This window comes from Pteropus vampyrus, unplaced genomic scaffold (assembly GCF_000151845.1).
Source record: "Pteropus vampyrus isolate Shadow unplaced genomic scaffold, Pvam_2.0 Scaffold65, whole genome shotgun sequence".
Lineage (NCBI taxonomy): Eukaryota > Metazoa > Chordata > Mammalia > Chiroptera > Pteropodidae > Pteropus > Pteropus vampyrus.
The window spans coordinates 4255817-4268310 of NW_011888846.1; the positions used below are offsets into that span (position 1 = coordinate 4255817).

Consider the following 12494-nt stretch of genomic DNA (forward strand, 5'->3'; position numbering starts at 1 on the left):
TCCTCTTTCCTCGCTACGTCCTTCCTTCTCCTTTTCTCCTCTCCCCCCTCCCCCTTTTCCCTTCCCCAGATAAGCAGTTCTCAGAAACAAAGAACGCGGGGCTCTCCAGGCGTCAGCGCTTAAGCCCCGCGCACGCACCGCAAGCGGCACCTCGTTGCGGGGACCAGGGCTCTCCGGCTGCACGTCCCCTCTCCAGCCGCCCCCGCCTCCCGCACGCGCTCGCTCGCTCCCTCCCAGCTCGCTTCCTCCCCCACCTTCGCAGCGCTGGGAGGAAGGCACCGGGGCTCAAGATGGCTTTAGCCGGGCTCTGCGCCCTGCTCGCCTGCTGCTGGGGGCCGGCGGCGGTGCTGGCCACGGCCACGGGCGACGTGGATCCTTCCAAGGAGCTGGAGTGCAAGCTCAAGAGCATCACGGTGTCGGCGCTGCCCTTCCTGCGCGAGAACGACCTGAGCATCATGCACAGCCCCTCGGCCTCCGAGCCCAAGCTCCTCTTCTCTGTGCGCAACGACTTCCCGGGAGAAATGGTCGTGGTGGACGACCTGGAGAACACGGAGCTGCCCTACTTCGTGCTGGGTGAGTCCCGGGGGAGGTCGAAGCGGATGGAGGCGCGGCCCGGCGCCCCCACCCCCACCTCGGCTCGCCCTGCACACCCACCGTCCGGTGACCGCCCCTCCCCCACTCCTACCTCGCTGGATCCGCCCCATTCCAGGCCGTTCTCCACACCCACTTGCAGGCTAGCGCCACAGGACACCTGCCTTCTCCCCACATCCGACCTGGATGCTGGGCCCTCCACCTCCCCCTCAGACGCCCTGCCCCGAAGAACTGGTTGCAAGAGTCTTTCTGAAACCGTCTCCAGCCTTGACCTCCCAGCTTTCATTCAGAACACTCCCTCAGCAACCCTCAGCCCTGCCCCCTACTCCCTGACCATGGGCTCTTTCTTTACTTCATACCCCCCGGACGCTCACCTCCAGGCACAGGCCCTGGGGGAGTTGGAAAAAGAGACCCCATTGTCACCTAGCTTGCCCTGGCTGGATCTTGAGGCTTCACTCAGAGCTATTCATCTGTCACCAGGTTACCCGCACTGTCTGGCCTTCCTTCAGATCACTCAAGACACCTGTACCCCTGGTGTCCATCCTGGCAAGTCTTACCTCCCACCTCTGTGTAACCACCCCCTCATGCAGCCTCACCTCTCAGTTCCCTGGATAGATCGTCCAGCTGTCGCCTGTCCGTGTGGTATTTTCTTTGTTTCCCTGGCCACCTTAGGTGGGCATAGGCGTTCCTGCACACTGGCCTCGCAGGGCAGGACACTCTTCCTGCCTTCCTTTGTCTGTTTGTCTGTTTATATCTCTCTCGGTATCCCTCTTAATTTCTTTAAGGCCATGAAACTCCTTCAGGTACTGGAAACTCTACTCACTTCTAATCCACCCCTCGTTTTCACTACCGAGATGCAAAGATACTGGGGTCCTGCTCCAGCATCTTGCAAAGCACCACAGGTTCATGTGACTTCCTGAGCCAAAACTTCCCTCGCTTTTCCACGTGCAAATGTAGCTCTCACCCTGCTGGACACATCCACCATGCAGTTCATTTCTTTAGCGATGCCGTAAAGTCGTACTTATTTTGTCCAGGAGAGAATTCAGAGATAATCACAAGTAAGTCTCTAGATCTAAGAAAAAAATGCAGATGTCCAAAAGGCTGTTTCATCTACTTAGTGCTCTACCAGCACTAGAGTTCACGCTGCAGGATCACGGCTTCCTGATGACCGTATGTAGGCTAGAGCCACGAGTAGAATGCTATCCAACATCTCCTTATGCTCTTCACAAGACATACCTTCCCACTGAAAACATTAAGAAGTGGGTGAGTAAACCTCAACTTCCCACCCCTATAGAAAAGCAATTTCAAAAATCGTCTGGTCCTGTGGAAAGTTGGTTTACGATTCCTGGAGTGCAGCTCAGGCAACCCCATTAAAGCCCAACCTAAACCCACACTCTTGATGGCATTATTTATTTTTGCATTAAAAACTATAATAACGTAATAAGAACTGAGGGGCCGACTGGGAATGGGGACGTTGTGCATACGCTGCTCATTAAAACGTGCAATTGCGAGTGATTCAGTGGACGTAAATTTCGTGTCGAAGTCATAGTGATGTGCTAGTACGATCTGTCCATCACAGTATGTAAAAGCGAGTATAGGGACTTACGTGTTTCTAACGGGCCTGTTTGGGGCTCCACACGCTGTGTCCACTGTGGGTGAAGAGGGACATGTGTGATGTGTGAATAAAAGGAATATTGGACTAGCAGGTATTCAAAACTCACTTCCTTTTTTGCAGAATCCCAAAGCCAGGGCCTAAAGCCATGATGTGCGTATCAGGATCCAGTGTGCACGGCAAAAGTCCAGATGTTAAGAGTGGGTTTTCTGCACCTCTGTGCACAGCTGCCCACTGCAGTACCCTGCTGGGGTTGCTATGGTAACCTGCAAGTTGGCATTTACACACAGGGACAGACTCTCTCACTCCAGGGCCAGATGCATTTGCTAAATGCACTGATTGTCCCCCACCCTCCCAGTTGGTGGGGCATGTTCAGAACCAGAGATGAGCTGGTACCCATCCCTCTGGCCCAGTATTCCCAGGAGGAGTGAGAAAGAATCTCAGGCTGAGCGGGGGAGCAGAGCTAGGAAGAAAGGGAGAAGACTCCGAGTTCATGGAGTGTAGGTAGACTCGAGGTCATTGCTTTTGAAGTTAACTTTTGTGGATCTTGCCACTTGCAGCCAATAATAAGGACGATAGTGACTCTGATTTAGAGCTTTCCATGCTCTTGTCTCTGGAATCTGATTAGTCTAACTCATCCCCTGGAATGATCTGAATCAGTCAGTCTTGGGAATTTATTGAGTATTCATCTGCTGGGCACCATTAGGATACAGAATTCAAAAAAAGAAAAAGGAAAGAAAGAAAGAGAGAGAGAGGGAGGGAGGGAGGGAGGGAGGGAAGGAGGGAGGGAGGGAGGAAGGAAGGAAGGAAGGAAGTAAGTAATGTAGTATGGAAGGAAGGAAGGAAGGAAGGAAATGAACCAACAAAAACAACAAAGTTCCTTCTGTCAGGCCTCCTCTAGTCAGCGAGATACAGAGAGAGCCTACGAGCTGTTGGCCTGGCCGTAAAGGCCGGGAGGAGATTCCGCATGATAGGATCAGACTCCATGAAGACCTGGGCTTGACTAGGGGCCTTGGCCAAAATCAGATCCAGGATCAAGTTCTGTCACTTCCGTGAGACAAACCAGCTTTGCCAGCCTTTTATCCCCACAGGCCCGCTGTGGCAAATCAGGACTCTTTCAAGACTTTGCACGCGCCGTTCCCTCTGCCTAGAATGCTCTTCCCACCTTCTCCACTGGGCAGTCATTCATCTTTTCTTCCTTCTAAGCTCTAACGCATATCACCTCTCTATGAAGCCATTTCTACCCTCCCAAGACAATTTTAGTCCATCCCACTTCTGTGTTCTTTGCGTGGATTAAAAAAAAAAAAAAAAAAAAAAAAACCATGAACGAAATTCATGATAGATTGGTTTGGGCTTGGCCTAGGAGAAGTGAAGCCATCTGACATCATGGAAAACAGATGAGCCAAGGATGGTGGTGGGAGAATATGGGAACAGCACGTGGATGGAGGTCAGCCCTGCAATGTGAAGGGTAGAGAGCGTTGCGCCTGGCTCCGTGGAGTGGGGAGTGGCCCTCCACCTAAGAGCTGGCCAGGGGAAGGCTGACCTGACACGCGAAGGGGTGCAGTCTGACTCCCAGGGGCTGTCTCAGCCGTCGGTGTGGTCAGTTTTGCTTGTGGGACGATCCTGAAGGGCCGTGGAGCGGGCGGAGGTAGGGTTTGCAAACCGTGGTGCCAGGGTCATATGTGACTTTCAGTTATGTTTTGTTTGGCTGCATAGTTTTAAATTTGAATGTTTGTAGTCAAGGCATGCCGTCTTTAGATTGCAGTGCTTCCCGCGAATACTGATTGTACTATGGCTTCTTTATATCCGGCAACTCTGTCAATAATCTAAACCCCTGTTTTCAGAAGTGTCGTAAAACTCTCTACAACCTCGCGAAAGAACTGAAATTTCTAAGATATTTAGGTACAGAGGCCTAATGACCCTCTCGGTCAATTAAAAATTTCTATTTCAACCATAATTTTGTATCTCAGCTTTCAACGCAGTAGCCAGCCCTATGGTAGAGCTGTATTTGATTTGGAGACAACCGGTTAACCCACAGTGTGCTTCCACACCCAGGTGTGGTTTTCCATGCCGCGAACGGAACATAGTTATCAGTCTCGTTACTATTTGAAGGGGTGGCTCCTTCGTTTCGGCCCCACTATGGAGCCTGTGCGTCTGCGAAGCATAGTGAAGAAAGCTGTTTCTCTTGTGCCTTGGAATTTAGCTTTAGCTGTCATGGCTTCTGATTGAAGAAGGTACTCCTGAAGATAAATCAGCCAGCCTGCAGTGATGTGGTGAGTTCCCACGAGCAAGGTGCTGTTTAAAGTGTCTGGAGCAGTCCGGTGTGGTGGTTAAAAGAACAGGCTTTGAAGACAGATCTGGTGTCAACTCCTGGCTTTCCAACAGTGGAGAAAAGTAAAGATTGGAGAAGTTAAATAACTTACTCAGGGTCACAGAGCTAACAGCTAATGGATCCATCACTCAAACTGAGGCCAATATAACATTTAAGCCTTTCTGCTGGTTACTATGCCTTACAATTTTTCAAAACCCTATTCTTTTTCATGGCTGGATGAAAGGAGCCCTGGCAATGGTTAGGCTGGGGAGAGCACGCTCAGCTGGTGTGTACAGAAGACTCCTTCATGGTTCTGTGTAAACGCCTTTTGGACATCCCAACCCACTGAGTGGTTTCTCAACCAAGCCTTACTGCAGAAGAAAGAGCGTGTACTTCAAGAAATGTTCGCCTAAGCTGGTATACTTCCCTAAGGAGAACTGGGGACTTCTGGTTTCAGTCGTAGCTTCCAGGTTGGGGGAGCCCTGTCCCATGGTGTGTTGGGCAGCCACAGTCATGGTGAACAAGATGGGGTACACGGGGATGAAACTAACGCGTCCAGGCTTCCTCTTAGAAGGGCCCCGTGGAAATGCATAGTGGGAATCCAGGGAGAATGGTCCACTGTCAAACAAAGCCATCCAGAAGATGCTGTGGTCCTAGCTCCTTCCCCAAGGCCACCGGCCTTCGGATTTGGTGGCCTCGTGCTTAGAATCCAGGGTCAGAGCCCAGTGGCACTGCTTGGGTAGAAGTCACTGAGCTTTTCGATTGGCTTCAAATATAATGCCGGACGTGATTTTTTACATATTGATGAGTTTTTGCCCAACAGAAAGCACTCCCAACTTTATTCATACATCTCCCCATCTGAGAAGAAACTTTAAAATTTGTTTCTTTTCCCTCTTTTTGGTTTCTGCTACTGTGAGCTGCTTAGATTAACGGTAAACAGATTCTGATAGACTGCCAGTCCCATCCGAGACCTGGGAAGATGAATGGCAGCAAGCCCCACAATTTTAAGGTATGGTCTTCAGCACTTACATAACTTATGCTAGCAGAATGCACTAATTTATAGTATTGAGGGCGTTATTATTTTACTGTTTCTCTACAGAAATGTAGATTTTTACATCAAAGGAATTTTGAATGCAAGAGTGATGAATTTTACAACACTTCAAATGCTCTTGTAGATATATCAGTATGGCTTGAATTCACGTCATTGGAGTTTTTGAAGGAAAAATAAAATATGAGCTTAATTTCTTTATTCATCTTCGGAGGAAAGATTGAAGTCTTGTTCTCTAGAGCTTATCCCTCCGTCTCTTCCTTCCTCCCTTCCTTCCTTTCTTCCTTCTTTCCCTCCGTTTTCATTCCTTTCTTTTTAGGAGTGTAATTAAACTTAAATCGCTGGTAGTTTCTCAGGTTAAGGCCAGTTCATGAGAAGAATTTGGCATCTTTTCAGCAGGAAAATGCCAAGTCTTTATTTCTTCACTTTTACACCAAGTTCAAGTATATGCACACAGATGGCAGAAAAAGCTCGATTTTGAGCAAGTTAATCTCCCAGGACAAGTTAAGGCCTCCGGTAATTTCTAACATCCCACAATTTGGCATCTATCACCATTTTTTTATTATGAATATGAAAGTCATTTTATTTTTTAGCTGCATACAATTTAAAACTTTGAGAAAAACCAATACCTTTATCGATTCCTAGGTTTCCTAGGAACAAAATTTGGAAAAATTAAATTTTTGCTAATGGTAACCTAAAGTGACATGACAACTTTTGTCAAGCAATTTGGTATTTTAAGTAAAGTCGTAAACATGCATGCTCTATGACCCAACAATTCCACTTCAGGTGTTTGCTGCACATGTCACAAACGTGTTGGTTACATGTATACACGAGAATACTCGTAGCAACATTTTTGGTCATAGAAAAATCTGGAAGCAACCCAGTATCCAGGAACAGGAAGCAAAACGTGTGCAACGTTGTACAGTCATCAACTGAATGTCATCATCCATGAAAATACATGAGTCGTAGCTACATATACCAACATGGATGTAGCTCATAAATGTAACATTAAGTGAAAATAAGCAACTAGCTGAAACTACATACAGTACAGTTTTATCTAGATAAAATTCAAAATGACAAGGTAGTATTCAAGAATATCTACAGATATGGTTAAATTTTTGTAAAAAACAAGGAAACAAAAAACACAAAATGAAGGATGGGCGTTACCCCTGGTAGAAAGGGGAGGGGAAGATGAGGGGCTTCAAATGTTCTGACAGTACTTGACCTTTGTTTTTCTTCCTTTTTAAAAAACAAACTTATTTTTATAATAGTTTTAGATACAGAAAAATTGTGAAGATAGTAATCAAGGTTCCCATATACCCCACCCCAAGTCCTCCTGTTATAAACATCTTACATTAGTATGATGCACTTTTTACAGTTAAAGAACCAATATTCATACATGACTGTTAACTAACGTCCATACTTTATTCAGACTTCCTTAGCTTTTACCGAATGCCAGTTTTCTGCTCCAAGGTCCCCGTTAGATAATAGATTACAGTGTACCCCATTAGAGTTAATCACCACCTCTCCTTAGGCTCCTCTGGGCAGAGATGGCTTCTCAGACTTGTTTTTCATGACCTTGACAGTCTTGAGGTGAACTGGTCAGATGTTAAAGTTATTCTTTTTCCCCCCTTTCCATACTGGGCTTTTTGAAGGAAGCCACTGTGCACAGTCCATACCGAAGGAATGGGGGTTGTGGTCTACCTTTTTGAAAGCTAAGTATCTAGGTAAATTATTTTGAATTATTCTACATGAGAGAATTGTCTCTTATCTCATCAATTTATTTATGTAATCATTAATTTATATCATATGGACTTATGAGTATTTATTTTTATACTTTGGGTTATAATCCAATACTACTTTATTGATTTTATTTCCCAAATTGCCCAGTTTTGGCTCATGGGAACGCTTTCAGGTGGCTTCTGTGTCCCACTGATGTACCCCCATCACTGTGGGTTTTGGTTCTATTTTTGTGTCATGAGCACTTTGTTACTTTCTGTCAAGACAGACTGCTCCAGGCTAGTTTTGTATATCGCTCGCTCGCATCCTAGAATCAGCTATTTCCGCTAATTCTTTTCATTAGCGAACGGTATTAGAAACCAGATCTAGGCACTGTGTGTGCTTATTTGTACTGGGCTATTGTTTCTAGGCTCTCTCTGCTGACAGAGCAAGGAAATATATGTATGTGTGCATACTAACTTCATATGTATACATTTCTCTATAAAAATTTCTTTATGTAACCATCTGTACATCTTGTAAGCTGAGTATGAGTTCATGCTGATGTCTCCAGCTGTAATCTATTATCTAATCATCATTACCTGATTATCATTATCTAATCCGAGGGTCATTCTAGCCTCCTCCCCTTCCTTCCTCATCCCATTCCAACAGTGAGAAATCTGGTTCCCACTGTCTTCCATCTACTTATTTACTTGTTCAACTTCACTATGCATCTATAGCAGTATCCGAGTTGTTTACCTATTCCCCCATGGGGAAAAAAAAAACTTTATCAGTTAGAGTACAATTCTTCTGTACAGTCGTGCACTGCTTAGCAATGCAGATAACTTCTGCCTTGTGAAGACATCATAGAGTGCACTTACATAGACCTAGATGGTGTAGCCTACCATGTACCTAGGCCATGTGGGATAGTCTATTGTTCTGTAGGGGAAGAAAATAATTTTCTCTCTACCCTTCTGGGTTCTCGGCTGAGACATCCTTGTAATAAAAGATGGATTAACAGGAGAAAAACAATCAACAATTTAATAACATGTTTACCTCTCGTCAGCACTCTTTTTGAGATCCACTCAATGTCATTTTATGCAAATATAGCCCAACACTGTCCAATTGCTCTTTCTGCAATGACAATGTTCTGTATATCCGATATGTAGTCCCTAGCCACCTGTGGCCCTTCAGCATTTGAAATGAAGGAACTGAATTTTTACTTTAAACAAATTTTTAGTTAGTTTACATTTAAATCACCTCATGTGGCTACCATATCTAACAGTGCATACACAAGATATCTCCATCATTGCAGAACGTTTACAGGGCAGCACAGGTCCAGCCCATTGATTCTGTCTGCTGCAGAGGACTCCGTGGTGGGCGTCCACCCCTTTCAGTGATGGACACCCATGTTGGTTCCAGCTCTTCATCTCTATAAACAATGCCGTGGTTATCCTATTCGTGCATATTTTTCAAGGGCTATTGTGAAAATTTCTCTGGGATATATAAGCAGCTATAGAAGTGCTGGTTCATAACTATTCTGTCTAACTCGATTTGACTGAAGACTGTCAAATCGTGCTCAGAATGGCTGTACCAGTCTGCACTTTCATCGGTACTATTTGAGGGTTCCTATGTCCCCATATTCCAACCAACACTTGTCTTTACCCGGTGTTCTAATACACGTCAATTCACAACGTGTAAAGAAATATCTCATTGTTATCTCATTTTATATTTTAAGGAGCACTTTAAATACTATGGAGATCATCCCTTTGACTGTAGTATGAGTTGCAAATACATTTTTCCCCCCAAACTATTGTATGTCTCTTGATCTTGCCTATGTTTTTGTTTAGTTGGTTGGTTGTATTTCCAGAAGCTTTTGAGTTTTATGTAACTTAAGTTACTAATTATTTAATTTTTGGCTTCTACACCTTAAGTCTTAGTTGAGAAGTTCTTCTTCACTTTAAGATAATAAAAAGATTCACCAATTTTTCTTCTCGTACTGTAATGGTTTCACTCTTTGCATTTAAATACTTGATGTATTTTGAACTTATTCTGGTATATGCTGTGGGATATAACCTTATTCATATGTACTATATAAAGTACCGATTTTACCTCTCCATATGGTTACTCAGATGTCTCAGTGCAATATATTAAATAGTTTGTGATTTTCCTTTTCATTTGAGATGTCACCTTTACCATATACTAAATTCCTTAATAGGTCTCTCTAAGCTTCTGTTATATAACTCGCATATATAGTTATGTACCTATCCACATTGTTTTAATTATAGAAGGGCTGTAGTATGTTTTAATATTTGGTAGGACCAGTCACCCTTTGCTACTATTCTTTTTCGGTGTTCTCTTAGCCATTTTATTTAATATAAACTTTTCAAAAAAGCTTGTCTATTTCTAAAAAAAAGCAAGCAAAAAAACCCAAGACTAATCAGAACTAGTGGTATTTTTGTTTGAAATCCTGTTAAAAATTTTAAATCAGCTAAGGAAGAATTAAATCGTTAAGACGTTGGATTTTTCTGTTTGAGAAGTTGGTATCTTTGTATTTGTTCAAGTCTTTTAGTCTGCCCTTTAGTAGAATTTTAAAGGCTGTTTTTTTTTTCTCAGAGTTCTTATATATTTCTTGCTAGATTTACTTCTAGTTATTTTATCTTTTTGTGCTTTTGTAAAAGGAGTGTTTGTTTTTATCCACATATTCCAAATGATTACAGTTTCTATATATGAAAGCTATTGATGTTTGTGTGTTAATTTTCAACTCTCCACAACTATACTGAATTCTGTAGCTATAGATGTGTTTCAGTTTGTTCTCTCAGATATTTTAATTATACAGACATATCTCATGCAAATACTGGTTATTTTATATCTTCCTCTCAAGTTTTTATACTTCTAATTTCATTCTCTTGTCTCATTACACTGGTAGTAACTCTAGTACCATGTCAAATAAGAATGTGATCATGTGAATTCTTGTCTTTTCCTGATTTTAATGGTAACAACCCTGCTGTCTTGCCATTATGATAATGGCTTTGGGTTAACATGTTAAAGGAGAATTGAGTGTTTTTTTCCCTTATCAAAATTATTTAAAAAAATATTTAAAATATGTTTTTGGTATTTATAATCATATGATTCTTCTCCTTAGATTTATTAAAAGGAGGAATGATACAGATTTCCTACTACTGAACCTTGCATTCCTGAAACAACTCTCACTTGGTAAATGATGAATTATTCCCTTAATATGCTGTTGGGTTCTGTTTTCTTGTTAAGGATATTCTGCATCAATCTTTCTAAGCGAGATTAGCCTTAGATTGTGTGTGCGTGTGTGTGTGTGTGTGTGTGTGTGTGTGTTTGTGTGTGTGTAACCCTAGCCACCTTTGTCAGGATTTGGTATCACTTTTACATTTGCTTCATAAAAATAATTTCCAAGTTTTCCTTCTTTGTTTGCACTAGAGCAATTTAAATAGCTTTGAAATTATTTACAGAGTCTGTAATCATAGCCAGTGTACTACACAGTGTGGTGCATGGAGTGGCTGAATTAAGAACTGATTCCTTTGTTAGTAAATAACGAACAACTAAATCAGACAGGATAATAGGAAATTCTTTCCAGAAAAGATGGTCTAAGTCAAGATTAAAGGATGGTAGGATTTAGTCTGGTAACCACGGGGGTTCAGAGTTTGGGGATAAATAAATTATGAGCTCTAGCCTAAGGAAGCAGGAATTAGAAGGCGTAAAAACTAGATTGGATGTGCAGTATGGAAATATTTAAGCGCCATCTTTGGCACCAATGTCGAAGTTGACGACCTTCAACTTCGAAGCGGAACGAAGGGTCACGAAGCGATGCATTCAAACCACGGAAGTGCCCAGTAAAAATCGATTACTGTCGCCTGTTTCTAGGTGGCTTTCGTAATTCTGAATGGTGAGGACATTCTCACAGTGAACGAGCCACGGGACGCCATCCTTCTGTCATGAAACCTGCAAACGTGCAGCATCGCCTGGAGCCGGGCGGTACGAGGCCGAGCACGCTTAGCGGCCCTGAGTTCTGGCTTCAGATTGTTCCTTTCTCTCGTGGATATCTACCTTCTCCCCCAACTTCTACGAATTTAAATTTTCTCTCGTTCATTTTATCCCGTCATGATCTCATCCTGTGCCTTGACCCTATTCTCCTTCCCGTGTCGCCTCTCTGGTCCTTTCCAGAGTTCTCTGGCTCTTTTCAGCCTGTATAATCAGGGGTATAACCCGAAAGGGCGCCATGGCAAACAGTGGCTACTTGATTGAAAAGTTCCCTCTGCTCATGTTCTCAGGGTGTTCCCCAGGTGATGGGAGGGGTGGCCGTTCCCTGTATCCGTCACCAATGCATCTGTACCACGGGTGCTTAGCCTCAGGACGATGCTTGGGCTCCAGACTCCATCAAGAATCAAACCGATGTGTAAGTACAATTTTCTGGAAAGCGAGCCCATAGCATAAATGAGCTTTTTAAAGAGGCACCATACGTAGGAAAGAAGTTACCCTTCTGGAACAAAGAGACCTTTAAAAAGTGACTTAAAGAAGAAAAGTTTGTAGTCCCTCAGATGGCAGTCCCGAGGGCAGTGGGTCAGGTTGGAAGGGCAGTTGTTCGGAAACCCAGGATCCTTCCGTCTCGTGGCTCTGCCATCCCTGGCTTGTCATCTTCTTCTGCACATGAAGCGGGTTCACGAGCATGTGTGTTTCAGCTCACAGGCCGGAGAAGGGCAGACGTCCAGGCTGACAATTTTTTGATTTAAACAAGTGAGACAAAACCCGCACACATCGCATCTACTCCCATGCCATTGGTGAGAACTTTGTTACATGCCCCAAATCTGGTCCAGTGACTGGGGGAAGTGCAGCCTTAGCTGGGCGGTCATGTTAACTTCTTAAATTTAACGTGGTCATCACTTAAATTCTGGGAAGGAGGGAGGGAGGAAGGAAGGATAGATTTTATTTTTAAAAATAACTGTCCTTGTCACAGGGATTTCAAAAAACTTAAGAACCTTCCATCCAGCCCATATCCTTCTGTTCTGGAAGTACATACACATCTTCAGCTTCGTCACCTTCTGCCCGTCCTCGTCGCCCTCATCATCAGCTTCTAGGCCACTTACCAATATGCATGGCACTGCCCCTCTGATTTTTCTCTTTAATCTCCTACCTTTACCCAAGACATTTCATTAACTATGCCAAGATCTGAGTGTAAATCTCCA

General features: G+C 43.8%; 1 protein-coding gene across 2 annotated transcripts in view; it reads left to right on the top strand.

Moving 5' to 3' along the window:
- Positions 1 to 12494, top strand: part of ASTN1 (astrotactin 1) — a 297914-nt gene continuing 285420 nt past the window's right edge. For both annotated transcript variants that reach the window (XM_011361242.1, XM_011361243.1), the window contains exon 1: positions 1 to 573. In XM_011361242.1, coding sequence (XP_011359544.1) covers positions 291 to 573 — 283 coding nt within the window. In that variant the 5' untranslated portion in view covers positions 1 to 290. The remainder of the gene's footprint in view (positions 574 to 12494) is intronic.